Genomic DNA, 25227 nt, shown 5'->3' on the forward strand with positions numbered 1-25227 from the left:
TCCAGAAGGCTAGAGGCCCCCGTGATGACACTGCGCTTAATGACGTCAGGATATTCTGCTGTAACTCCTGATGCTGTTGTCGTGGCCCACTCTCCCACTGGACCCTGCCAGTACTCCTTCTTACTATTAAAGCTTCTTGGGCTTGGTCTTTGCTGTTGCTTGATTTAGAAATGAGAGAAGCTGCCTCCTTGCTTTGTTCTTGACCCTGCATAGGTCAAGGCCAGGGTTCGGGTTTGGCTTCAGGAGGTGTAGGTCACATAGTTCAGAACAAAGAACTTAAATATATTGCCGGGTGGTGGTGGTGTGCCTTTAATCCCAGCACTCGGAAGGCAGAGTTCGAGGCCTGCCTGGTCTACAGAGTGAATTATAGGAAAGGCACCAAAACCACATGGAGAAACTCTGTCTCAAAAAACAAAACAAACAAACAAACAAACAAAAGAACTTAAATATATATATTTTTTGGGCTTTGGCTTTCTGAGGACTGTAGATACTATCTATGCTCCTTTAAGAGCCCAAACTGTTTCCCTTCTGAACTGATGTATCAGTGACTTCAGATTAAGGGGATGGAAGTCCCCACCTCTGTACTCAGGGAAACTTGGTGATTAGATCCAATTTATCCCGTATTGGTAGCACCTGGTTTGGAAGTCCCCAGGTTTGGGTTGGCTAGGTGGGGTCTGCTTCTGGTGTGGAAGTCCCCAGGTTTGGGTTGGCCAGGTGGGGTCTGCCTCTGGTGTGGAAGTCCCCAGGTTTGGGTTGGCCAGGAGGGGTCTGGTCTGCCTCTGGTGTGGAAGTCCCCAGGTTTGGGTTGGCCAGGTGGGGTCTGCATCTGGTGTGGAAGTCCCCAGGTTTGAGTTGGCCAGGTGGGGTCTGCATTTGGTGTGGAAGTCCCCAGGTTTGAGTTGGCCAGGTGGGGTCTGCATTTGGTGTGGAAGTCCCAGGTGGGTAGGAGGTGCCCACAGAGCCAGTGCAACTAACTAGATGACAATGCCAATGGCTTTACATGTTAATCCTCTAGAGCTTCGAGACTAGAGAATCTTTTCCCATAGTTTCTTCTACTCTCTTCCCATCTCCCCTCCCCCTGCAAATTCCAAATAGTGGCTTTTCTTTTCTTTCTTTCTTTTTTCTTTTTCTTTTCATTCATTCTTTCTTTTTTTAGACAGGATTTCTCTGTTTCTCTGTGTAGTTTTGGTGCCTGTCCTGGATCTTGCTCTGTAGACCAGGTTGGAGTTGAACTCACAGAGATCCACCTGGATCTGCCTCCCAAGTGCTGAGATTAAAGGCGTGCGCCATCGCTGCCCGGCCCAAATGTGGCTTTTCTAAACAGAGATTGTCCTTGAAGATTTTTTTCCCTGTAGTTTTCTCTGTCTGGAATCTCCCCGGTATTCATATTCAGAATGAGACTTCCTTTATCATGACAAGCGTTTCTACCCACCAGTCAATATGCTTATCTCATATTAACATGTTTTTTTAAATGTTTACTGAATAAAAAAAAGAAATAAAAAAGGAAGGACATAGCTGTTCCTGGTATGGTGGAGAAGGTTTATTATAGATAAAAGGGAGAGCATAGGCAGAGACAGGGACATCTGGAGAGTCCAGAGTGCACCTGACCCTGAGTTGGGCCTCGGGAAGAGAATGGGGAGGGGAGAGGAGAGGGGAGAGCCAGACCAAGAGGCCAGGAGGGTAAAGGGAAGACCAAAAAAGGGGGCCAGGTAACCAAAATGGCTGGATTATATAGGGAAGGGCAGCTGGGAAAAGGGCAGCCCAGCCCCTGGGCTGGAGAGGTTTAGGGTAGGGGGTGGGGTATGCTAGCCATACCCTCATACCCTGTAAGTGGAAACAGGGATGCTGGGAGAACCTGGCAGCCAGGTCCACTTTGATGTGTTAAATAGACAACCTTAGTTGTTTGTACAGGGTTTGAGACCTAACATTTACCAGCAACTGAAATCCTTCACTTTAAAAGAAATTGCCAGCCTGGTGGTGGTGCATGCCTTTAATTCCAGCACTAGAGAGGCAGAGGCAGGTGGATCACTGAGTTTGAGGCCAGCCTGGTCTACAGAGTGAGTTCCAGGACAGCCAGGGCTACACAGAGAAACCCTGTCTTGAAAAACAAATGAAGAAGAAGGAGGAGGAGAAGGGGGAGAAAGAAAGAAAGAAAGAAAGAAAGAAAGAAAGAAAGAAATTGCCAATGGCTGGTGTAAGAAAAGTGAGCCAGAGAAGCAAACAGAAGTTATAGGTGTGTGTGTGTGTGTGTGTGTGTGTGTGTGTGTGTGTGCGTGCGTGCGTGCGTGTGTGTGTGTGTGTGTGTGGTCTGACTGTGAGTAGGGTGTGTTGTTTGCAGTACCTGGGAATATTTTGTTTCTGCAGGAGAAGTGGAAGGGTCAGGTTGGGGCTAAGCTGTTCTTTATGGCTTGGGGCTAGTTGCCCAGTACAGCCTGACTCAGTTCCTCCTGACCTCCTGACCTGAGGCTATTATGAAACAGGGGGAGGGGGGGCGCTCAGTAGGTAAAGGTGCTTGGTGCCAAGCTGGAGGACCTGAGTTTGATCCCCAGAAGACATGTGGTATGAGAACCGACTCCTACATTATCCCCTGACACATACATAAATGTAAAGTCAATTTAATTAAAAAATTGCTCATCTTTCATCATTGGCCCATTAAATTTCTTGAGACCACAGAATTTTATTTTCAGAACAATAACTATTTGCTAAGAAAATAACAAGCAGGGGGTGGGGGTACAAACAGAAGCACAAGCTGAGATAAGTCTGAAGGCCCATGTACACTCATTCCAAAAGGGTGATCAGAACTTGGGAAGGGTGCTCGGGGCGGTTTATACCACAAAGAATACCGAACAAGAACAGTTTATTCCAGCTGATCAGGGGTGGGAGGACCACTCAGACTTCCATCAGTGAGGTATTATGGGTGGTCCACGAACTCACTGAACTTCGCCCTGCAAGAATAAAAAGAGTGAAGAGGCAGCCAAGAACAAACGGGATCCGCCCCGCCCCCAACTCCATCCCCAAGGCATCCACCCCACGCGTTCCCACCTTTTTCCGGCAATCGCCACACAGCACGCCAAAGGTCGCATTCACCAGCTGTATTCCACACAGCACTATTTCCAGACTCGAGGCGACCACCAGCAGAGAGAAGAGTGTCACGTTCCAGGGAACCACGTGAGGTGGCGCCTCGCATAAATCCCACAGAGTATCATTGCGTAAGTAAGAGCCTCTGTGGATGGACAGGGTCACTGAAGAGAAGCTGATCTCACCGCGGGCCCCATCACCACCCAGGGCAAGGGTCTCCTAAGATCTGCAAAGGGCCCGACGGGCCACGTGGAAGGGACTCTCTAGAAGCCCGGTCTGGGCCGCCGTTTCTGGAACACGTTGGAAGGGCAGGTGGGGAGAGGCACAGAAACGGGGGACGCAAATACAGGGGACTTACTGGGTTTCTCGGAAGTGGTAGTCCCACTTGTTGTTAATTAAGCATTTAGGTCCAATTCGGAGCCCACTTCCCGACACCGAGAGGCAGTAGATGGCACCAAGCATCCCAAAGGCAGAGGAGAAGACGGAGCGAAGCATCTAGACCGGTGTGGAAAGGTAAGGTGAGCAGGCCCGCCGCCTCCCTTGGAGGGCCACCCGTGCCCAATTCCTCGCATGTATTTGTAGCACTGCTGTCCAGCCTGCCTAAAAATACATTTCTCTTTAAACTCCCGGTTTGAAGTTAAGCGAATCCTAAAAGTCATCTACCACAGAGGTCATGGGCTTTGCGGTCATCTCCTCTCTTGTGTTGTGTGGTGTGTGTTTTGGTCTGCAAGCCACAGACACCTTTGGCACACGAGTCGCTCCAGTCTCCGTAATCTCCCCAGTTCAGCCCAGGCCCTTCCAGCTCCACACCGTCCGAGCACCGGAAGCGCACGTTGTTCACAGCAGTGTTGTCCCCGGGAAATGAAAACGGTTCCACCCGAAGGGAGAAAGCCACTAGGAAGTGGGTGCCAGGACACCACACAGGCTCGCTCCACGACCCCCAGCTGCAAGAGAAGGAGAGTTGTAACTGGGACTTGGAAACCGGCACCACCAATAAGGGACGGATTGGGTCTAATCCCGTTTCCCTGAGTACAGAGGGTTGGACTTCCATCCCACTCCTCCGCAACTGTAGCAGAGTTTCCCTCGGGAGTGTACCAGAGGGGAAGGAGCGGCCCTTTGAACTAGGAAAATGCCCTTCCATTGGGCCACTGGGGATTGAACCTAGAGCTTTACACACCCTGGATAAATGCTCTATCCCACCTAATTTTTTTGTTTGTTGTTTTGTTTTTTTGTTTTTCGAGACAGGGTTTCTCTGTGTAGTCTTGGCTGTCCTGGAACTCACTATGTAGACCAGGCTGGCCTCGAACTTGCAGAAATCCACCTGCCTCTGCCTCCCAAGTGCTGGGATTAAAGATGTGCACCACCACACTGCCTGGCTATCCCACTTTTTTTTTTTTTTTTTTTTTTTTTTGGCTCCTGAATTCCCACCTTCCAGATTGGGATTCCACAACATGGGTGTTTTGCTTGGCATTCCCTCGAGTACAGTGCAGCCGGATCCCGTTCAGAGCTGTGTCATCTCCAGGAATGCCCTGAGGGGGCTCCACCTAGGTGAGGAGAGAGAAGTGAGGTCCAGTGAGGGATTGCCATCCTCAGCTCTACAGTCTGGCACATCTGGGTCCTTTAAGACCCAGATCTGCCGGGCGGTGGTGGCACACGCCTTTGACCCCAGCACTCGGGAGGCAGAGCCCAGGTGGATCTATAGAGTGAGATCCAGGACAGGCACAGGCAAATCAGCACAGAGAAACCCTGTCTCAAAAAGCCAAAACAAAAACAAATCTGAGCCTTCACCTTGATGGAGAACCCACTGGCGAAGTATCCATCAGGACACATCTCAGGCCAGGCCCAGTCCCCCCAGGTCCCACCGTTGGTCACGTCAACAATCGATGCATATCGGTTTTCTTTCACACTCAGTGCATCTCCACAGTATATCACCCACAGCAGCAGCAGCAGCTTGGCTCCAGCTAGCAACTCCATCCTGCGTTACCTATGAAGCTGGTCACTTACATGGGTTTATATCAACCCTGTCCCTATCAGAATCCAGGTTGCCGGTCTGTACCAGCCCTGTCCTTCCACGGCTCAGGTTGCGGAAGAACGACCAGGATTAAGTGACATTCAAAACTAATCTGCTCCAGGAACCCTGAAGATTTGATTCCCAGCTCCGGGAGACAGAGGCCCCCAAGAGCCTGGGGAGGAGGTGCAGCAAAAGGCGTTGAGTTGAAATTAGCACCTACCAGATACTTACTATAGACCACTGGCTGTGACTGGCACTTTGCAGTCATATCTCATGTAACCCTCACAATGACTGTAGAAGATAGAAATCATATTTCCTAGTTTGTAAATGAAAGAGCTGGGTCTCAGAAATGACAGGTGACTTGCCCCAGTAAACTCAGGAAAATCCCAGCACTGGAAATGGGAGCCAAGGCTGGAGACTGTGTCGATCCAGTGGAAATCTGACAGGGACGGGATTAGGCAGGGGCAGTTGGAGGATGAGGGGCAACTTTACAGGGTGTGGGAAAGCACAGAGTTAACAGATCAAGAGCCTGTGAAGTGTAGGAGCTGGAAATGCTCTTCTTAAGTCCGTGGCCCTGATCCTTTGAGAGTCTTGTTCACCAGACATACCCAGAGTGGGTAGCTGTCTTAATTAGGGCTTCTATTGCTGTGAGGAAACACCATAACCAAAAAGAAAGTTTGGGAGGAAGGGGTTTATTCAGTTGGCTTACACTTCCACTGAAGGAAGTCAGGACAGGAAGTCAAGTGTGTCAGGAACCTGGAGGCAGGAGCAGATGAGAGGCCATGAAGGGATGCTACTGACTGGCTTATTCCCCATGACATGCTCAGTCTACTTTTTTATAGACCCTAGGATCATTAGCCCAGGGATGGCACCACCCACAATGGGTTGAGCCCTCCCCCATCAATCACTAATTGAGAATATGTCATACAGGCTGGCCTGCAGGCTGGCCTTATGAAGACATTTTCTTAATTGAGGCTCCCCCTTCTCCGATAACTTTAGCTTGTCAAGTTGACATAAAACATCCAGCATAGTAGCTCAGGCTGACCTTGAATTCTCTATGGATCCTTCTGCCTCAGCGTCCCAAATGATGGGATTACCAGCAGGGGGCACCACACTTAGTGAGACTGGAATAATTCTAAGACTTTATAGACAGGGACTGAGATAACTAAGAACAGATCAGGCTGTTCTTCCTCTGCTTCTTGTATTCTTTAAGACAGGGTTTAGCCAAGACTGGCCTGGAGCTCACTGTATACCCCAGGCTGGCCTGGAACTCTTGACCCTTCTGCCTCAGCCTCTTAGGTTCTGGGATTATATTAGCCCCTGTACCCTGGCTCACATATTTTTGCATCCTTTCCCGGAATACCTTCCCTTCTATGACCTCATACACATTCTTGTTTCTTTAATGAGTATTTGTTTATTTGTAATGCATTTGGTGCAAGCAATATTCTAAATGCCTAAAATGACCGAGAAAAGTAAGGTGCCTGGCCAGGCCTAGTGGCTCAAGCTTGTGTGTGATCACAGTGTGTGAAAGCTAAGGTCAGCGGATAGAGAGTTCAAAACCAACCTGAGATGTGGAGCATAGTGATGCACGCCTTTTAATCCCAGCACTCAGGAAGCAGAAGCAGGCAGATTTCTGTGAATTCGAGGACAGCCTGATCTATATCGTGAGTTCCAGGATAGTCAGGGCTATGTAGAGATATTGTGTCTCAAATAAATAAACAAATAAGTAAAATAAACCAGGGCTATGTAGAGAGACCCTGTTTCAGACAAGTACATAAATAAGTAAAACGAATAAATCTGGACAGTTTTGTCTCAAAAATAAAAAGGAGAAGTAGAGGGGAGTGGGATGTGGGGTTGCTGCAGCCCAGTGCTGGAGAGCTTCTCAGGCATACTCAAAGTCATGGGCTCAGTCTCCAAAGTACGCAGAGGGAGAAAAGATAACTGTCTTCATCAAAGCTCACATTCCAGTGGGGGAAGACAGAAGATTCTCCCTGTGAGGCCTGAGCTGTGTTTACACACACAGAGTATTGGGGATTGAACCTAGAGTCTTGCACAGAAAGACTACCACTGAGCTATATCTCTAACCCTTTTTGTACTTCAAAAAATTTTTAAACTATTTTTTTTCCAGAGCTGAGGATCGAACCCAGGGCCTTGTAAGCAAGCGCTCTACCACTGAGCTAAATCCCCAACCCCAGGGCTTGATTGCTATTATTTTAAAAATCTTAATATTATCTGGGCATTGGTGGTGCACACCTTTAACCCCAGCACTTAGGAAGCAAAGGCAGGAGGATCTCTGTGAATTCAAAGCCAGCCTAGTCTATGGAGTGAGTTCCAGGATAGCCAAAGCTACACAGAGAAACCCTGTCTTGAAGGGAGGAAAGGGGCTTAATATTTATTTAGCTTTCTGACTCGGGATCTGTGCTTTCAATACTTTCACCGTGGTTTTCTGCTGCTCCATTAGGAAAATGCACTAGAATCTCCATGAACACATTTATCACGGGGAATCACTGAATACCCTGTTGACATTTTTATTGATATTGTTTTAGGCAATGCCATGAGGACATTAGGTCTCACGGCACAAACGCCTCAAAATCTGCCTGGACACACGCCACATGTGCATTTTGCTGCTTTCTCAAGCTCCTTGGGATAAAGATTAACAATTCTGTTACCAGGGGTTCCAGACAACCATTTTTGTTAGAGTCTGTATTTTAGGGAAACCTACAATGGTATATCAAATGCTGGGCCATTCTGAGCATCTCTAAACATTGTTATTGGAGTAGGAATGGTCCTTTTTATACTTTAAGAAATTTTTAAGGCAGAGTCTAGATAAGTTCACAGGCTGGCCTTGAACTTCTGATATCCTTACTTCGGCCTCCCAAATACCTAAGTTTACATGAAGGCCTGGGCCACCATGCCCAGTTGTGAAAACACTTTTGTATTCTGGGGACTCTAGTATAGGGCTTGCTACAGTGAAGTAGAGAGTAAAGATTAATTTAATAAAGGAAAAGCTAATGGGGAGCTTAAAAAATTAAATCTTGAGACTGTAAAAGGAGCCCCTACAGCCCCACCATCTCACCCCGGCAAGTAAGATCTGTTGGGCAACTGTGATCAGCTTTTCCACTTCCAATGTTTCCACTTGATCCTCACCTGAGAGTTACAAAGACCCCTTATCCTCAGTTTATAGTGGATTCATGCCCAGGATTAAAGTAGGACCCATAAGAGGCTACCTCTCTGGGGACTTGCTGTGAGTCCGCTCCCATGCAGACACCAGTGTTTCCCTGTTGGGTCCAGCTGCTTTTCTGTCTTGTGATACCATGACCGTTGGCCATGTCAGTCACTTTTGCCCGGCCCTCATCTGGGCTTCTGTGCCACTGAGGGGAACCCCAGGACCTGAGCCTAGCCCTAATGCAGTGAGCAAACTGTGGGGCGGCCTCAGATTGTCTCTGCGTTCATTTGCACATGTGTCTGGGCATGCAGGCTCTGGTGGTGTCATCCTCCAGTGTGGAGTCTGTGGCGGTGAATCTAAACTGGGTATACTTGACTTTTCAGCTCCTCAGTGTGATTTTATATGAAATAAAGTGACCCGTCCACAGTTCTCAAAAAAAAAAAAAAAAAGTCTGCTTCTTATTTCAGGCTAGTCCCACATGTAAAAGCAATGCCACATGTCACTTGCCAAATCCCCCAAATCCCTTAGGTCCCTCACCCCAGGGTCTGACCTCTGGGGCAAAGGACACAGGGGAGGGGGCCTTAATAGGTTAATTATTAATCATCTACACCTCTGGACACCACGGGAAGCGAAAAGCCACCACCCAGCTAGGTGAGGTGTGCCTGCGATGGTCATGGGGGTCTCACTGACTCCCCCAGCCCTGGGACGCTGGTTCTGCCACGCGATTCCTTTAGCTGTCTTCACGCTGTTACTTCTTTACACCAGTGTGCGGCTCTTCCATGACCGGCCTCTTGTGTTTGCGGCTCCGAGAACCCAGCAGGCCGGCCTGTGGGAACTCAAGCCCCCTTCTCCTTCTCCAGTCCTCACTGCCTTGCTTCGGTTCACCTCAGGTGTCCTGACAGGCTGCAGGCCGGGAATGCAGTCCTGCAACCCAGAGGGACCGCTGCCTTCCCAGGTACGTTTGAGTTAAGGCCAGAGTCTGAGCGCTCTGAACAAGGAAACAGGGGACCTAGACTGAGCAGCTAATGAAAGGAGGCGCCTCCCTCTCTGTCCCCCTCCCCCTTCATATGTCAAGAACAACCAAGAGGAACCCTGGCTAAACTCGAGAGACAATTTTTTCAGAGCCCGATAGTTAAGTAGGCCTAGCAGGTTAGGAACTTCTTACCTATCTATCTCTCCCGTCTACCTCCCAGATCGGTGCAGAGTTGAGACCTCTGGTGGTCCCGGAGAAGGAGGAGCCTCCCTGTCTGGGACCTCAAGGGCTGCTGGGTCGCATGATGAGCCCCTTCCTGGCCTGTATGAGCCCGGAAGGGGATGTGGAATTGTCTCAGTACCTGGCAGGATGGAGGGAGCTACTCAGGTGGGTGATCTCCCTCCCCAAAGCCCGTCTTCCAAATGATTCCCTGCTCTTTCTCCAAGTCATCTCCGCCTTTCCACCACCCACCAGGTTCCTAACCCCGCTTGGCTCTGTCTTCGCCTTCGCCACCAGTGAGGCCTTCATCAAAGTGACCGCCCTCGAGGCTCGCGTGCACGGCCCCGAGGCTTCGCACTACACGTCGTTGGCGACTATGGCGACGTGGGAGCGGCAAGCAGGACTGCTGGAGCGGCCGGGGACCGTGCCCCGAGACCCAGCCGGGTCCTCGGGCTCTCGAACGCTGCTCTTGCTGCACCGCGCGCTGCGCTGGTCCCAGCTCTGCCTCCACAGGGTGGCGACAGGGACGCTCGGAGGTCCGGACGCGGGCGTGCAGTGCGGGGACGCCTACAGCACCGCCCTGGCCGCGCACCACCCCTGGCTCGTCCGTCAGGCCGCCCGCCTGGCCATCCTCGCCCTCCCGAGTCGCGGCCGCCTGCTCCAGCTGGCGTGTCCCGGAGCCAGAGAAGCAGACGCGCGGGTGGCCTTGGCCCGGGCCGCCCGAGTCCTGGAGGACGTCTACAACCGTACCCAGGGCCTGCTAGCCGGCCACGGCCTGCTCCAGCTGGCTTGATGACCGCGGTGTCAGGGGACTGACCAGGAAGGCACGGCTGCAGGGAAGGATCGAAGGCACCCAGGGTCACCAAGGACCGGGCGCCCGGGGGAGCCGTCCTCCTCCGTGACGTCACCACAATTAAGGCCCGCCCCCAGCAGGGCAGAGTAGGTGGTGTTGGGATCCTCTCATCTTCAGCCTCACGAAGCTGGAAGAAGCAATGAGAAATAAAGAATTCTTTAGTAGCTGTCGACATAGGGCGTTATGTGTGATGACCGTAGAGCTCGCTTACGGGGGAGTGGGGTGGGGGGGGATGTGGGAAGATGTGTCATCCCTGTTGTCTGCGTCTGATCCGCTCAAATCCCCCAGAGTCTATTTCAGTCACTCCTCTCCAAGTCTCCAGTCCAGACCTGTCTTCCGAGTGCCACACAGCAAACGCAACACGTCTCACCTGGGTTCCACCAGAAGTACATCTCCTTTTGTGTTCTCTGTCTCCAGAACCTGAAGCTTTGCATCATGCCTCTCACCAAACAGGCTCCACAAAGTGTCTATCAAAGGTCTCCTTGGTCGTTCCCATACTCGTGAACGTGAAAGACTTAACCATTTTATGTATTGACTCCAAAATTGTACCTCAGATCTGCTTTCTTCTGAATTCTAGAATTCGACATATCCCGCTGGCTATTCAGCATTTCCATTTGGATGTCAACTATGCATAGCACACCTAACAGGTTCAGACTGAGCTCCTAATGCCTTCTTCTCCTAAAATATTCCCTTTGTCGTCTTGTTAGCTCAGTAAGGAGTTCTATTTTTCCAGGTCTTCAGACCCAAAATCTTGTCAAACTGACTTTGACCACACCAACATTGAATCTGTGAAAATCTGACCATCCTCCATATTTCCCCACATTTCTTTGCTAAATCAACCTACGTATCGCTTGGATTATTGAACTAGCTTAATTGTCACCCCGTCTTGAAGTGAGAACCAGAGTTTGGATCCTCATCACCCACATTAAAGCAGGGTGGGTGGTGTATGACTTTAGTCCCAGCACTATGGAGGCAGAGGTAGGTGGATCTCTGCAAGTTCGAGGCCAGCCTGGTCCACAGAGCAAGTTTCAGGACAGCCAGAGCTTCATGATGAGACCCTGTCTCGAGAAAAACAAACAAACAAAAAGCAGGGTGGGCATGACAACCTACCTATAATCCCAGCAAAATGAATGTAGAGGGAGGAGGATCGGGAGTTCAAAGCCAACCTTGGCTACACAGCAAGTTTGAGGCTACATGAGATGTTATCTTTTTTTTTTTAAAAAAATTTCCTAGTCTTAATTTCTAATTTACTTGTTTTTATTTTATGCGAATTGGTGTTTTGCAAAGGGTGTTGAGTACCCTAGAACTGGAGTTACAGACAGTTGTGAGCTGCCATGTGGGTGCTGGGAATTGAACCCCTGTCCTCTGAAAGAGCAGTCAGTTCTCTTAACCACTGAACCATCTCTCCAGGCCTGAGATCCTATCTTTGTTTGTTTGTTTGTTTGTTTGTTTGTTTGTTTCCAGACAGGGTTTCTCTGTGTAGCTTTGCTCCTTTTTCCTGAAACTCATTCTGTAGCCCAGGCTGGCCTCAAACTCACAGAGATCCGCCTGGCTCTGCCTCCCAAGTGCTGGGATTAAAGGCGTGCACCTCCACCACACCAAGATGCTATCTTAAAAAAAAAAAAAAAAAAAAATCAGAAAAGCCAAGCTTGGTAGCAGGGACTTGCAATCTCAGCTACTTGGGAGGCTTAACAGTTTAACAAGCACAGTGCCTGCCTGGGCTACAGATAAGTTCAAAGCTAGCTTTGGCAATTTAGGGAGATTCTTCCTCAAAATAAAAAAAGTAAAAAGAGTCCTGGTGATGGCGCTTAGTGATAGAGTGCTTGCCTAGGATGCATGCACAAGGTTCTGGGTTTAAACCCAGAAACAAAAGAAAAGCTAAACAAAAATCTTAGAAAGCCACACATTGATGCAAAGGTTTGGGGGTATTACTGCAGAAACAAAACCAACCAAAATTAATTAATTAATTAATTAATTAATTAATTAATTAATTAGGCTTCACCAAAATTTAAAACTTTTTTGTTTTTAACATTTAGTTATTTGTTGGGAAGGGGGGGGGATGCATTTGAGCCACAGTGATGGTGTGGAGGTCAGAAGACAGCTTGCAGGAGTGAGTTCTCTCCTTCCACCTGTGGAAGGGACACCTTTACTGGCCGAGCTATTTTACTGGCCCCAAATTTAAACCTTTTGCTGTAATCAAATGGCAGAAACATACCTGCAAATCATATGTCTGATGTTTCTACTACCTAATATATATATGTTCATGCCTTTAAACCCAGCACTTGGGAGGTAGAGGCAGGTGGATCTCTGAGTTTAAGGCCAGCCTGGGCTACAGAGTGAGTTCCAGGACAGCCAGGCAGGACTACACAGAGAAACCTTGTCTCAAAAAATCAAAACAATAACAACACACCACTTGCCTAGTGGTGGTGGTGATACCTTTAATCGCAACACTCAGAAGGCAGAGGCAGGCAAATAGATATCAAGGTTTATAGAGCTAGTTCCAGGGCTACCAGGACTGTTATATAGAGAAACCTTGTCCCAGAAAACAAAACAAAACAAAACAAAACCCACTCATAACACAACAATAAAAACACCAAGTAACCCCTTTTTAAAGTTTATTTATTTTTATTTTATGTGCATTGGTGTTTTACCATGGGTGTCAGATCCCCTGGAACTAGAATTACAGAAAGTTGAGAGCTACTGTGTGGGTGCTGGGAATTGAACCCAGGTGCTCTGGAAAAGCAGTCAGTGCTCCAACCCCTAAGTAACCCTTTTTAAAACAGCAAACTTCGAATGGACATTGCTCCAAGAAGATACACAAATGGCTCACAGTCATAGAAATATGCTTAACTAGTAATTATTCGGGAAAAACAATCAAATCACAAGATTGCATCCACATGCACTAGAATGGCCATGATTGAAAAATACAATACAGAGGGAAAAGTGAAAAAAAAGATGATAGATAGATAATAGATGGATGATAGATAGGTAGGTAGATAGATAATAGATGGATGATAGATAGATGATAGCTAATAGATGGATAATAGATAGATAGATAGATAGATAGATATAGAGATATTACACTGGTGATAATGCATGAAGGTGGAAACCCTCAGATATGGCAGGTGGGGTTGTCACATAGTACAGACGCTCCAGAAAACAATTATACCTTCTTCAAAAGACCCAGAAAAATCAACCTCTAACACACACTGCTAAGTTTGTACCCAAGAGGGATGAAGACACGCCCTGACCATTCCAATGTATACTCTGTCCTGTGGGCTCTTGGAACCAGGACACCAGTCAGGTTATGGCGTGTCCACCCTTTTGACATTGCAACGCAACGTCTTGTGTCAATCATCTACAAAACCTTCAAACTCCACTACACAATCGAGTTACAAAAAAAAAAAAAAAAAAAAAAAATCACACACTCACTCACAAATCTCATAAAGTTGGGCCGCTTTTACAACTATCTTTAGCCTCAGGGCTCCAGCAGGCCCGGCTAAGGGAAGAGGCTCGGCCCGCCGTCCCTCCCTGTACCCACCTCTATTTTTTTTTTTTTTTTTTTTTTTTTTGTAACTTGACACACTGCCGTCAAGTGTCCCCTGTCGCAAACGGACGGCCCGTAGCCTGCTCACTTGCCCTTCTGCCGTCAACCCAGCCCGGCTTCCTTCCCAGAAGGCCACGGAGAGGCGCTAAAGGGAGTGACGGAGCGCTTTACGACAGTTGCTTTGTGGCAGCAGCAGAAGAGGAAGATGGCGGCCACCTTAGCTGTTCGAGGAGTGGGCTCCGCACCGGCTTTTGGGCCGGAGGCTCTCACCCCAGACTGGGAGAACCGCGAAGTCTCCACAGGGGTGAGGAAAGAGTTGGAGTTCAGAAACACGCAGTAGGCTTGACGCGGGGGAAAGCATGGAGCCCGAATGGTTTGCGCTTCGCGTGTTGGGAGAGAGGTGCCGTGTTGTTTTGCGAGAGGGAGAGGGGTTCTTTGGAGGCTGGAGCGGGTGATGCCTTCCGTGGGGCAGGTGAACGGTGGACTGAGCGTCAGATTCCGAGTCCTGGGGTTTGGAGATGGGACTTTTATGTTCTTTGCAGTGTTGAGCCCCCATATTTGATCATGGGCCCCCGCGGAGCACGAATTTTTGTGTTCTAGACTCCGGGTGAGGAATCAGTGAGGCGGATGTGTGCTCGAGAATGTGGTAAAGGCCCAGCTTCACCCTTTTTACGCTCTGCTTTTTCCCAGACCACGATCATGGCTGTGCAGTTTGATGGGGGCGTGGTTCTAGGAGCAGACTCGAGAACGACCACTGGGTGAGCTCAAAACAGAAAAAGGTCTCGCTGTGCCCCCACCCCATACATACAGCCCAGTCTGCCCACCAGTCCATCCTTAGCGTCCTCAGACCCCTGTGGCAAGAGATGAAGGATTTGTTCCCAATTCTGTGGCTTCCAGTTCCCCCTACCTTTTGGGGAAACACTGATGGAGGTCTGCTCTCCATTCACCTGCTTCATTTTTCAGAACTAATAGGTAGAAACCACTGTTTCTCCCTGAAGCTGGAGGGAGGCAAGTGGGGTCCTCCTCACCGTTCTGCCATCCTGCAGGTCCTACATCGCCAATCGAGTGACTGACAAGCTGACCCCTATCCATGACCATATCTTCTGCTGCCGATCTGGCTCAGCGGCTGATACCCAAGCGGTAGCTGATGCTGTCACTTACCAGCTTGGTTTCCACAGGTGCTGGCGGGCAGGGGAGGAGAAAATATCCTAAGGGATCTGGGACATAAGGCACTAAGAGGCCTGACTCCAGGTCCTGATACAGCCTTCTCTGTGACCCTCCAACCCCACCTTCTAGTATCGAACTGAATGAGCCTCCACTAGTACACACAGCCGCCAGTCTCTTTAAGGAGATGTGCTACCGATACCGAGAAGACCTGATGGCGGGAATCATCATTGCAGGCTGGGACCCTCAAGAAGGAGGGCAGGTCAGGCCCTCCCGAACCCGAGCTCCACCCTCAGCCGTGTTGTGGGTCTGTTTGTCCAATCGTCTGTCCGTCCTGTTGCACATATTCTTGTGGGTGTCTGCCTGTAGATGCAGATGCATGTGTGTGGAGGCCAGAGGTCTGGTGGGAGTGTCGTCTTCTGGTCTCTCCATTTCTTGAGACGGTCACGCTGAACATGGAGCTCACTGTATAGCTAGGCTGGCTGGCCAGTGAGCTCTAGAGCTCATCCCTTTTGCCCCTTCTCCCAGTGCTAGGGTTGCAGGCACACCTGGCCTTTACACAGAGCTAGGGGTTTGAAGTCAGGTCTTCATACTGGCCCAGCAGGCACTTTACCACCAAGCCATCCACAGACCTACCCCAGCCATTTTTTGGTTTCTCTTTCTGTCTCTACCAGACCATAAACTTTCCCCAGACCAAAATCAAAGGGGACAGGTGAATGGACATGTGTGGGGTGCATCTGATGGTTTTTCTCCTCCCTCCCTCTGGCAGGTGTACTCCGTTCCCATGGGGGGTATGATGGTAAGGCAGTCCTTCGCCATTGGAGGTTCTGGGAGCTCATATATCTATGGCTATGTTGATGCTACCTATCGGGAAGGCATGACCAAGGACGAATGTCTGCAATTCACCGCCAATGGTGAGAATTTGGGCGTCTGTGAACCTCAGCCCTCGTTACCCAAGCCTTGCCACATTCTCAGCACCTAACTCCAAACCCAATTTCCTCCTTTCATCCACAGCTCTCGCTTTGGCTATGGAACGAGATGGCTCCAGTGGAGGGGTGATCCGCTTGGCGGCCATTCAAGAATCCGGGGTAGAGCGGCAGGTACTTTTGGGAGACCAAATACCCAAATTCACCATTGCCACTTTGCCACCCCCCTGAATCCTGTTATTCTAGGGTGTAATAAAAGATACTCATACTGATGCAAAAGTTAATAAACAGTTTGTCAAAGAGATGTTTCTGTTTTGGGGTTCTTTACTTGACTTCAAGCTTGAACTTGTCAGGTCCATTCTCTTGTTCAAACTACTGCACTGGCACTGAGCTTGGTGGGAATTAGAGAGGTAATGAGGAAGGTTTATAAATGCTCTGTTTGCCGGGCAGGCAGTGGTGGCGCACGCCTTTAATCCCAACACTTGGGAGGCAGAGGCAGGTGGATCTCTGTGAGTTCGAGGTCAACCTGGGCTACAGAGTGAATTCTAGGAAAAAGGCGCAAAGATACACAGAGAAACCCTGTCTCCAAAAACAAACAAACGAATAAATAAATAAATGTTCTGTTCTATTATTACTGAGTTATTTTGGGTTGTTAGTTTTTAATTAACTTTTTATTGATTTTATGTGCACTGGTGTTTTGTCTGCATATATGTTTGTGTGAGAGTGTTGGATCCTGAGCAACTGGAGTTACAGATGGTTGTGAGCTGCTGTGTGGGTGCTGGGAATTGAACTCAGGACCTCTGGAAGAGCAGTTGGTGCTCTCAACCACTGAGCCATCTCTCCAGCCCCTTTGTTTTTCTTTTTTCTTTTCTTTTTTTTTTTTTTTTTTTAAGGTTTATTTATTTATTATGCATACAGAAGAGGGCGCCAGATCTCATTACAGATGGTTGTGAGCCCCCGTGTGGGTGCTGGGAATTGAACTCAGGACCTCTGGAATAGCAGTCAGTGCTCTTAACCTCTAAGCCATCTCTTCAGCTCCTATTTTTCTTTTTTGAGACTAGATCTCTTATAGCTCAAACTGACCTTGAACTTGTGACAACTCTTCTGCCTTTGCTTTATGAGTGCCCAGGTCACAGCTGTGTACCAATATAGCTGGTCAGGAGTGGTTTCTGAACCTTTCTGTAGATCATATTTACTCCTCAAGCCCAGCTACAGGAATAGTTGATATGGGGCCGCAGCAACCTCCTAAATCCAAGCTACAACTCAGAATTGAGACTGGAGTCACCTTCCTGTCATCATAGTGACTGCTGACTCTGAGGTTAGAACTTTCCCCAGCCTAGCCTCTTGGTCCCCTCTTCCTCTCTATCACCTAATCACACAGCAATGTGACTTCCTTGTCTTTGGGGAAAGAGTGGGCCTTGTCTTCGAGTGGAATTGAGGTGGATGCTGGGTGGCAGAGGGCAGCCATGGGGAGTGCTTTTGGCCAGTCTGTAAGCCACTGTCCTCATGAGTCTGAGAATGGACTCCAGCCCCTTTAGAGCTGTCCCTGATCAAACCAAGGACCTAAAGGAGCTCAGAGGCGCTCAGTGACTCATCTTCCCAGTCTTTTGTTCTCTAGTCCATTGATCAGGGTACCATAGAAGCCACATTTACAGACCTTGTTCTGGAGTAGTTCAGAGGACAGGACGGATGGACCATTCCTATGGAATCTCTCAGTCCTAAGAAAGTAAGGGAGCGGAAGCTAAAATACTCTCATGAGCAATCATGGCAGAGGGGACATGGTGGCAGTGTGAAGCCACTGATTATTACCCTGTGCCCATGAGCAGGAAGCAGTGCTGTTGGGCTCCCTCTTGTTTTTGTTTATTCTTGGAGTCCAGCCCATGGAATGGGGCACCCTACATTTAGGATGGATCTCTCCACTTCCTTTAACTAATCTGGAAACTCCTTCACAGATGTGCCCAGAGGTTCATTTTCCATGGTGATTCTAAACTCACCGAGTTGACAACATTACCATCACAAGGGGTAAGGTCCTAATTAAGTGGAAAGAGCAGAAAGGGATCTCTGACTCTAAACATTTAATTAAGTGGAAGGAGCAGAAAGGGATCTCTGACTTTAAACATTTAACTAAAATCCTTTAGGTTTTCATCCGCAAGCCTGTTCTCCCTAAATCCTCTCTTTTGTTCTTCACCTATCAGTTCAGCTCTGAAAACCTGAAAATGTATAACTGACTCTCAGCCCCACCCTCATCCATGCCTGCCCTTACGCCATCCCTTAACTGTAGATCTTTGTAAATATAAGCCCATGTTGCTCTTCGGTGGCACAGTTCTCGGGATCAGGCTTTAATACTAGGTGGAGGCAGATGGTTCTCTGAGTTTGGGGCCAACCTGGTCTACATAAGGAGTTCATAGCCAGGGCTACCTAGTGAGACCCTCTTTCAAAACAGTAACACCCCCTGTCTCCCCCCCAAAAAAAGACAAAAACACTCCTTAGGATCTTGCCATTCCACCTAGAATACTGGCTACTTAGAACCTAGAAGACCAGACAGTTGCCCCAGCTTTGACACTAATCCCTGGTGCTTTTTCTGTTTTCTGAATTGATGGGATTTTGTACTTCAATATTTGTTGGGTGGATTTTGTTGTTTGTTTGTGTTTTGCAGTGCCAAGCATCAGAGAAAGGACTCTGCCGTGCTAGACAAGTAATTTACAACTGGACTGCGTCTTCTGCTCCATGTAGACAAGGTTTCTCTGTGTAGCCCAGGCTGGCCCTGAGCTTATGGTCCTTCCTCACCTTCCAGAGTGCTGGGGTTGTAAGGTGTATGCCTCCATGTCCAGATGGCCAAATTTCCTAGAACTCTCTCTGTAGACCAGGCTAGCCTCAAACTCAGAGATCTGCCTGCCTGTCTCCTGAGTGCTGGGCTCAAGGGTGTGCACCACCACCACCCAGCCCCAACTTTCTTAAGACAGTTCTTACTCTCTGACTGGCCTGGAACTCACTGTGTAGCCCAGGCTATCCTGGAACTTGTGGCAACCCTAGTACCTCAGCCTCCCAGATTTGAGACAGGAGCCACTGTGCTTGGCAAATCTTTATTTTTAATAGAATATTTTGAGGTTTGCTGCAGAACTGAGTTGAAGTTCGAGACTTCCTAAATACCACTTGCCTCCACACATGCACAGCCTCCCTCATTAATCAACATCTTACAACAGAGCCACACTGACCTGCTAGTGACTTGCATTGACACATTGTCGATTTCCCCAGCTGCTCATCACCCTGTCTCAGCTCGGAGGTCACCTCATCAGGAAGGCCTTTTCTGATCTCTTGAAATGGAAGAAACATTCCTGACCCCTGACCCGTTCTCACATAACCCTGTTTAATTTTCCTCCTAATTGCTATCTCCTGTTGGCCTGCTTGCTTTTTATTTTTTTTTTTTTTTTGGTTTTTCAAGACAGGGTTTCTCTGTGTAGCTTTGCGCCTTTCCTGGATCTCACTCTGTAGACCAGGCTGGCCTCGAACTCACAAAGATCCGCCTGCCTCTGCCTCCTGAGTGCTGGGATTAAAGGCGTGTGCCACCACCGCCCGGCTCTGCTTGCTTTTTTACTTACCTACTGTCGCTACCAGAAAGTCAACACAGTAAAAAAAGGAATTCTTCCTGTTCATTGATAAATCATTGTCACTGACCAGCAGGGAGTAGACAATTTCATACATTTATACATTATATCTTGATTGTATCCACTCCTCAATGCCCCTCCTTTCTCCTCTCTGGACCCTCCCCCAACACGTCTTTCCTCCACTTTCATGTTGTATGTATCGATACTTGTCTAGATATGGGTGGATGGATGGATGGATGGATGGATGGGTGGGTGGGTGGATGGATGGGTGGATGGACAAACGCATGTCAGTGAGTCCAGTTAGTGCTCCCTGAATGCACACGAGTACAGGGCCATTCACTGGAGCATGGTCAACATGCCAGGTGCCACACCTCAAGAAAAACTGACTCCGTAGCAGCCAACAACTTCCCATGGCTCCTCAGCTAGGAATGGGGACTCTGAGCTCTTCCATCCTTGCTGAAATTTTGACTGGGTTCATGAGTTCAAAGACCAGGCCACCTAAAAGCATTTCTCAGCATTCCTTCCCATTCTTCATCTCTTACATGCTTCTCACTCCCTCTTCTCACTTAAAATTTTTCAAGGATTTTGTGTGTGTGTGTGTGTGTGTGTGTGTGTGCGCGCGCGTGCGCGCTCTCATGAGTTCATGACACAACACACACACATGGAAGTCTGAGGACAACTTTCTGGAGTTGATTCTCTTCTACTGTGTTAAGGCAAGGTCTAGCTTGTTTGTTCCTGTGCTTCACACTGTCTCCTGTCTCTCTAGGAGTGCTGTGCTGCGATTGCAGCTGTGCTTTGGGTATTTGCCTTTTTACAAAGGTTCCAATGATCAAACCCAGATCTTCAGGCTTTATGCAGCAAGAATCTTTACCCACTGAGTCTTCTCCCAGCCAACACTAGATAATAAACTCTTTAGCTGGGGTGGTGGTGGTGGTGGTGGTGGTGGTGGTGGTGGTGGTGGTAGTGTAGTATGTCTTTAATCCCAGCATTTGGGAGGCAGAGACAGGCAGATCTCTGAGTTTGAGGCCAGCCTGGTTTACAGAGCAAGCTCCAGGATAGAGAGACTACACAGAGAGACCCTGCCTCAAAAACAAAACTTAATTCTGTTTCCTGTCTTGCCCAGCCCCCAACTTTCCCCAGCCCACTTTCCCCACACTCAACGTTGACGCCTCATTTCAGTACACTAAACTTTCCTATTAACTATACCTGGGATCTGCCTCAGATAGACCATTCCCTTTTGATATACACTTTCCACCTCAGACTTGTTTGTACTGCAGACCTAGTACAGCAGTCCCCTGTCATCCTTACCCGACACTCCAACACAACACTTTGCAACTCTGAACAAATTTAATGAGGTCGTGACAGACTTGGGACCACTGAGAAAGGTGGTGACAGAAGGTTGCCAAGACTTCCTGGAGTAAAGTGTAGCCCCTGCTTGTCCCTTCAAATGGTAGAGTCGTTGGCTGATGCCACGTCATGTAGCTGGTGGCGGAAGGAGAGCCGAGCCTTCCGGCTTAAGTAGGCACCGGCCCCTGGAGAGGACAGTCCTCCAGTCACAGTGGGGGCTACAGCTGGGCTAGGGTCAGGGCGGGAAGCAGGTTCCAGGCCTAAAGAGGGGAATCAGAAGAGGAAGGAGGGTTGGAGGGAGGTCAGGGTTTAAGTGCCCTGCACCTCCCTCCCATCTCAGCTCTAGAGGAAAGGTGACAGAGGAGAGAGAGACTGAGGGGTGTTGGTGACCGCACCCAGGCTGTGGAGAGGGAGCGGCTAAAGCGGGGCCAGCTTCCCCAGGATACGGTTGAGCTGTTGTGGACACCCCTCCAAATCCCTCTCCTGCTCAAAAGCTCCCCAGTGCTAGAGGCAGCACACTGCTGCCACCATCTTGAAATCCTTACGCTTTACCACTGACTTCCATGTTTCTGTTTTTGCAGTAGTCTCTGCAAAATCTTCAGGCGGCCCTGAGGAGACACGAGAAATCCCCCTCCCACCTAGGCAACAGGATCCTTTTCCTTCCCTGTTTGAGGGTTTCTCTTTCCCCCCAATTCATGTCAATCTGCCTTTTCCCCCCATACCTGTTCCTCCTTCCGTCCCCCGATGTCTCCGGCACCCACACCATGGGAAACACCAAGCCCCCTTCAGACCCATCTCAACAGTGGAGACTGGGACGTTGGGAAGGGCCAGGAGGGCCCCAGGGGGAGGGGTGTGGTTTTCAAGTCCCCCCACCGTGGGCAAAACTACCACTTAGCCTCAGACCGCCTGGTGATTATAGGCGCCAGGAGATAGAAGGGAAAAGGGGGGAGAGAAAGGGTGGTGGACTACCCCCATTCAAATACTTGTATCTGGTGCCTTCTTGATTTGGGGTTCTTTTATCCCTATGCAAAAGGAGGAGGTTGGGAGAGATTTCATGACAGAGGCAGACGGAGGGGTGCTATGGCAGTGAAAATTCAGTAGAGCAATACCCCTCAACTTGGAGTCATGCTAGACACTGCTGGGATGGGAATCTGTTTTGTTTTGAATGTTGGATATTGGTAACAGAGCCCAGGGCTCCTGTGTGTTGGGTGAGGGCTCTACCACTAAGCTATCCCTCCCCATCACCATTTCCTTTCCTTTTTAAAGTTTATTTTAGGATGCAAGTTCGAAGTGGCCAAGGCATACGAAGTTAAAGAATACTAAGGTTTTAGCACAAGAAACTTTTTCCGGAGAAAGAAATGTGTTCTAAGTCTGATAACGCTTTCTTTTTTGTTTTGAGACAGTCTCACAACGTGACTCCGACTAGCCTGGAACTCTTGGTGATTCTCCTGCCTCGGTCTCTCAGTGCTGGGATCATAGGCATACACCACCAGGCCCAGCTGGTCTGGTGGCTTGTCCCTGTTTGTTATTTGTTGTGATTGTTTTACAGCCTGGGTCCCATAGTGTTGCTCAAGGCTATCTCAACAGTAGGTGAGTGCTCTGTCACTAGTGAGCTTCTGAGGTGCTGTTACTATCCTGATTTTACAGAGGAGGAAAGGGGGGTCACTAAGAGATGGTTACCCAGAACCGGATAGATGCCTCTTCAACCCACCCTAAGCCGGCCTTACTCCAGATCCGACTTGTTAACTCTGCACTTCTCAAGTGTGTCACTTAGACCCTGATGTCCTTGGCTAGGGGTCAGGGTGTGGGGCAGGACCCAGGCTGGGAACTTCAGGTGCTCAGTACTATGACCAAGTACCCTGTGTAGAGCTGCTCACAGTCCACGTCATCATTCCCTGAGGGTGCCTCCAGCAGGAGATGGTCGGAAGCCCTGCTGGCCGCACTGTACTGAGAAGTCAGTGGGCTGTGTTGCTTACTTTTTGTCTGAGTTTTGCAGTGCTGGGAATGAAACCCAGAGCCTCTCATGTGCTTGGAAAGCTCTCTATCCCTGAGCAAAAACCCAGCAATTTTTTTGGTTTGGGGGAGTAGTATGTTGTTTTTTGAGGGAGGATTGTGTTGTTCTTTTTCTCTTTTTTGGGGGGCCCGCCACCCAGCTCCCAAATAAACCATACACAGAGGCTTATTCTCACTTATGAATGCCTAGCCTTGGCTTGGCTTCTTTCTTGCCAGCTTTCCTTAACTTATCCCATGTACCTTTTGTCTCTGGGCTCTTCCCGTTCTCTTACTTCTGTAAATCTTTCTCTTGCTCCATGTGCTGTGTAGCTGGGTGGCTGGCCACTGATGTCCTCCTCCTTCTCTGGCTCCTGGATCTCCTTCTCCCAGATTTCTCCTTCAATATATCCTCTCTGCCTTCCAGCCCTGCCTGTCCTTTCTCCTGCCTTGCTGTTGGCCATTCAGCTCTTTATTAGCCCATCAGGTGTTTTAGACAGGCAAAGCATCACAGAGTTAAACAAATGCAACATAAATAAAATATTCTACAATAGGATTACATGTAGCTGGCCTCAAACCCTCTATGTAGTCAAGGCTAGCCTCGAACTCCTGCTATTCTGCCTCTGTCTCCCAAGTGCTGCTATTATAGGTGAGGGCTACCACACTTGGGTTTTGCCTTCTGGTTTTGTTTTGAGCTGGCAGTGGTGGTGCATCCCCGAAATTTCAGCAATACTCAGGAGACTGAAGCAGGAGGGTAGCTACTTCAAGTTCAGCCTGGACTATACAGTGAGATCCCCTCCTACCCCCCGAAAAAGTACCTTATTGAAACAAGCGTGTTCATTAGTTGTTTGTCAGCACAAGCTGGAATCACTTGGGAAGAGGGGACCTCAACTGAGAAAATGCCCCCCATCAGATTGGCCTGTGGGCAAGCCTGGGGGAAGGGATTTTCTTGATTGGTGATTGATGTGGGAGGTTCTGGGCAAGTGGTCCTGGGATATAAAAGGAAATAAACCAAGCAGAGCAGAGGAGCAAGCCAGTATTTCTTCTTGACTTTGGCTTCAGTTCCTACCTTGGTTTCCATCAGTGGACCATGACCTGGGATACCCGAGCCAAATAAAAGTTCCTTTTTGTTTCATTTGAGACAAGGTCTATCTATGTAGCCCTGGCTATCCTGGAATTCATGATGTAGACCAGGCTGGCCTCAAACACATGGAGTTCCTCCTGTCTCTGCCTTCTGAGTCCTGGAATAAAAGATGTGTGTCACCATGGCAGCCCAAGTTGTTTTTGGTCTTTATCATATCTTTATACATACACTAAGTATGTATATCCTGAACACCTATATCACACCATATAGCTCCATTGAGTTTTGCAATCAGACAATTCTCGTGTGTGTGTGTGTGTGTGTGTGTGTGTGTGTGTGTGTGTGTGTGTTGGGGGTATGAGCATGTGTGTACATATATGTATATGCAGATGCCAGAGGTTAACATTAGGTAACTTCCTCTATCATTCTCCATCTTTATTTATTTATTTATTTATTTATTTATTGAGACAGGGTTTCCCTGTGTAGCTTTGCGCCTTTCTTGGAACTCATTCTGTAGCCCAGGCTGGCCTCGAACTCACAGAGATCCTCCTGGCTCTGCCTCCCAAGTACTGGGATTAAAGGCATGTGCCACCACCGCCCGGCTCCATCTTATTTTTAGATTAAACTTTAAATTATTTTGTGTGCATGTTTGTGTGTGTGTGTGTGTGTGTGTGTGTGTGTGCGCGCGCGCCACAGCATAGCATGTGTGGATGTCAGAAATCAACTTGCTAGAGTCTGACTTGGTAGCAGGGCCCAGGAGTTCCTCTCAGGTGGTCAGACTTGGTGGTCTTTACCTTTTGGGCCATCTCACTGCCCCCCCCCACCTTAGTCTTTGAGAGAAGGGTCTCTATACTGAACTTGGAGCTCTGGAGACCCACCTGTCTCTATCCCCTGAAGTGCTGGGGTTGCCAGCCACCATGCCCTGTTTGTGTATGTGAGGGCTTGGTAAGTGTCCAATCACGAGACATCTCTCCAGTCCCCAGGCTTGGCTTTTGCGTGGATCCTGGGGCTCTGAACTTGGGTCCTCACGCTTGTATGCCAAGCACTTTATCTACCGACTCGTCTCCCAGCCCTGGGACAAGCTTTCTACCACTCTAAAAGTTCCCTGATAAAAACCCCTTTTAGGCAAGCTCTTGTCCTGCCTGCCCCAGGCAGCTCCTGACCTCATTTCCATTCCTCTCAGTTGTTTTTGCCTGTGTCAGAATTTTGTATAAATGTAATCATACTGCATTACTCTTTTGTGTCTGGTTTCTTTCTGCATAATGGTT

General features: G+C 48.8%; 4 protein-coding genes and 1 long non-coding RNA gene across 5 annotated transcripts; 2 read left to right on the top strand and 3 right to left on the bottom strand.

Moving 5' to 3' along the window:
- Positions 1–2911: 2911 nt before the first annotated feature.
- Tm4sf5 (transmembrane 4 L six family member 5) lies at positions 2912–3573 on the bottom strand. Its single transcript, XM_036195247.1, has 3 exons — positions 3437–3573; positions 3035–3223; positions 2912–2945 (listed from the first exon to the last, which is right to left on the bottom strand). Exons 1-3 carry the CDS (start codon positions 3571–3573, stop codon positions 2912–2914), a joined length of 360 nt encoding a protein of 119 aa, XP_036051140.1.
- A 160-nt stretch (positions 3574–3733) lies between these two features.
- Vmo1 (vitelline membrane outer layer 1 homolog) lies at positions 3734–5723 on the bottom strand. The gene is made up of 3 exons (XM_036195248.1): positions 4867–5723; positions 4507–4622; positions 3734–4022 (listed from the first exon to the last, which is right to left on the bottom strand). The coding sequence occupies exons 1-3, from the start codon at positions 5050–5052 to the stop codon at positions 3734–3736; spliced, it is 591 nt and encodes a 196-aa protein (XP_036051141.1). The 5' UTR covers positions 5053–5723.
- A 3117-nt stretch (positions 5724–8840) lies between these two features.
- Positions 8841–10452, top strand: Gltpd2 (glycolipid transfer protein domain containing 2). Its single transcript, XM_036194596.1, has 3 exons — positions 8841–9210; positions 9449–9615; positions 9703–10452. Exons 1-3 carry the CDS (start codon positions 8923–8925, stop codon positions 10238–10240), a joined length of 993 nt encoding a protein of 330 aa, XP_036050489.1. The 5' UTR covers positions 8841–8922; the 3' UTR covers positions 10241–10452.
- Positions 10453–14009: 3557 nt separating this feature from the next.
- Positions 14010–16241, top strand: Psmb6 (proteasome 20S subunit beta 6). Its single transcript, XM_036196652.1, has 6 exons — positions 14010–14151; positions 14538–14605; positions 14894–15025; positions 15144–15273; positions 15781–15925; positions 16026–16241. The coding sequence occupies exons 1-6, from the start codon at positions 14053–14055 to the stop codon at positions 16166–16168; spliced, it is 717 nt and encodes a 238-aa protein (XP_036052545.1). The 5' UTR covers positions 14010–14052; the 3' UTR covers positions 16169–16241.
- A 4629-nt stretch (positions 16242–20870) lies between these two features.
- LOC118588575 lies at positions 20871–21687 on the bottom strand. The gene is made up of 2 exons (XR_004945611.1): positions 21612–21687; positions 20871–21149 (listed from the first exon to the last, which is right to left on the bottom strand). It is a non-coding gene; the product is annotated as an uncharacterized LOC118588575 (long non-coding RNA).
- Between the last annotated feature and the right edge of the window lie 3540 nt (positions 21688–25227).

This window comes from Onychomys torridus, chromosome 8, assembly GCF_903995425.1.
Source record: "Onychomys torridus chromosome 8, mOncTor1.1, whole genome shotgun sequence".
NCBI classification, from domain to species: Eukaryota; Metazoa; Chordata; class Mammalia; order Rodentia; family Cricetidae; genus Onychomys; species Onychomys torridus.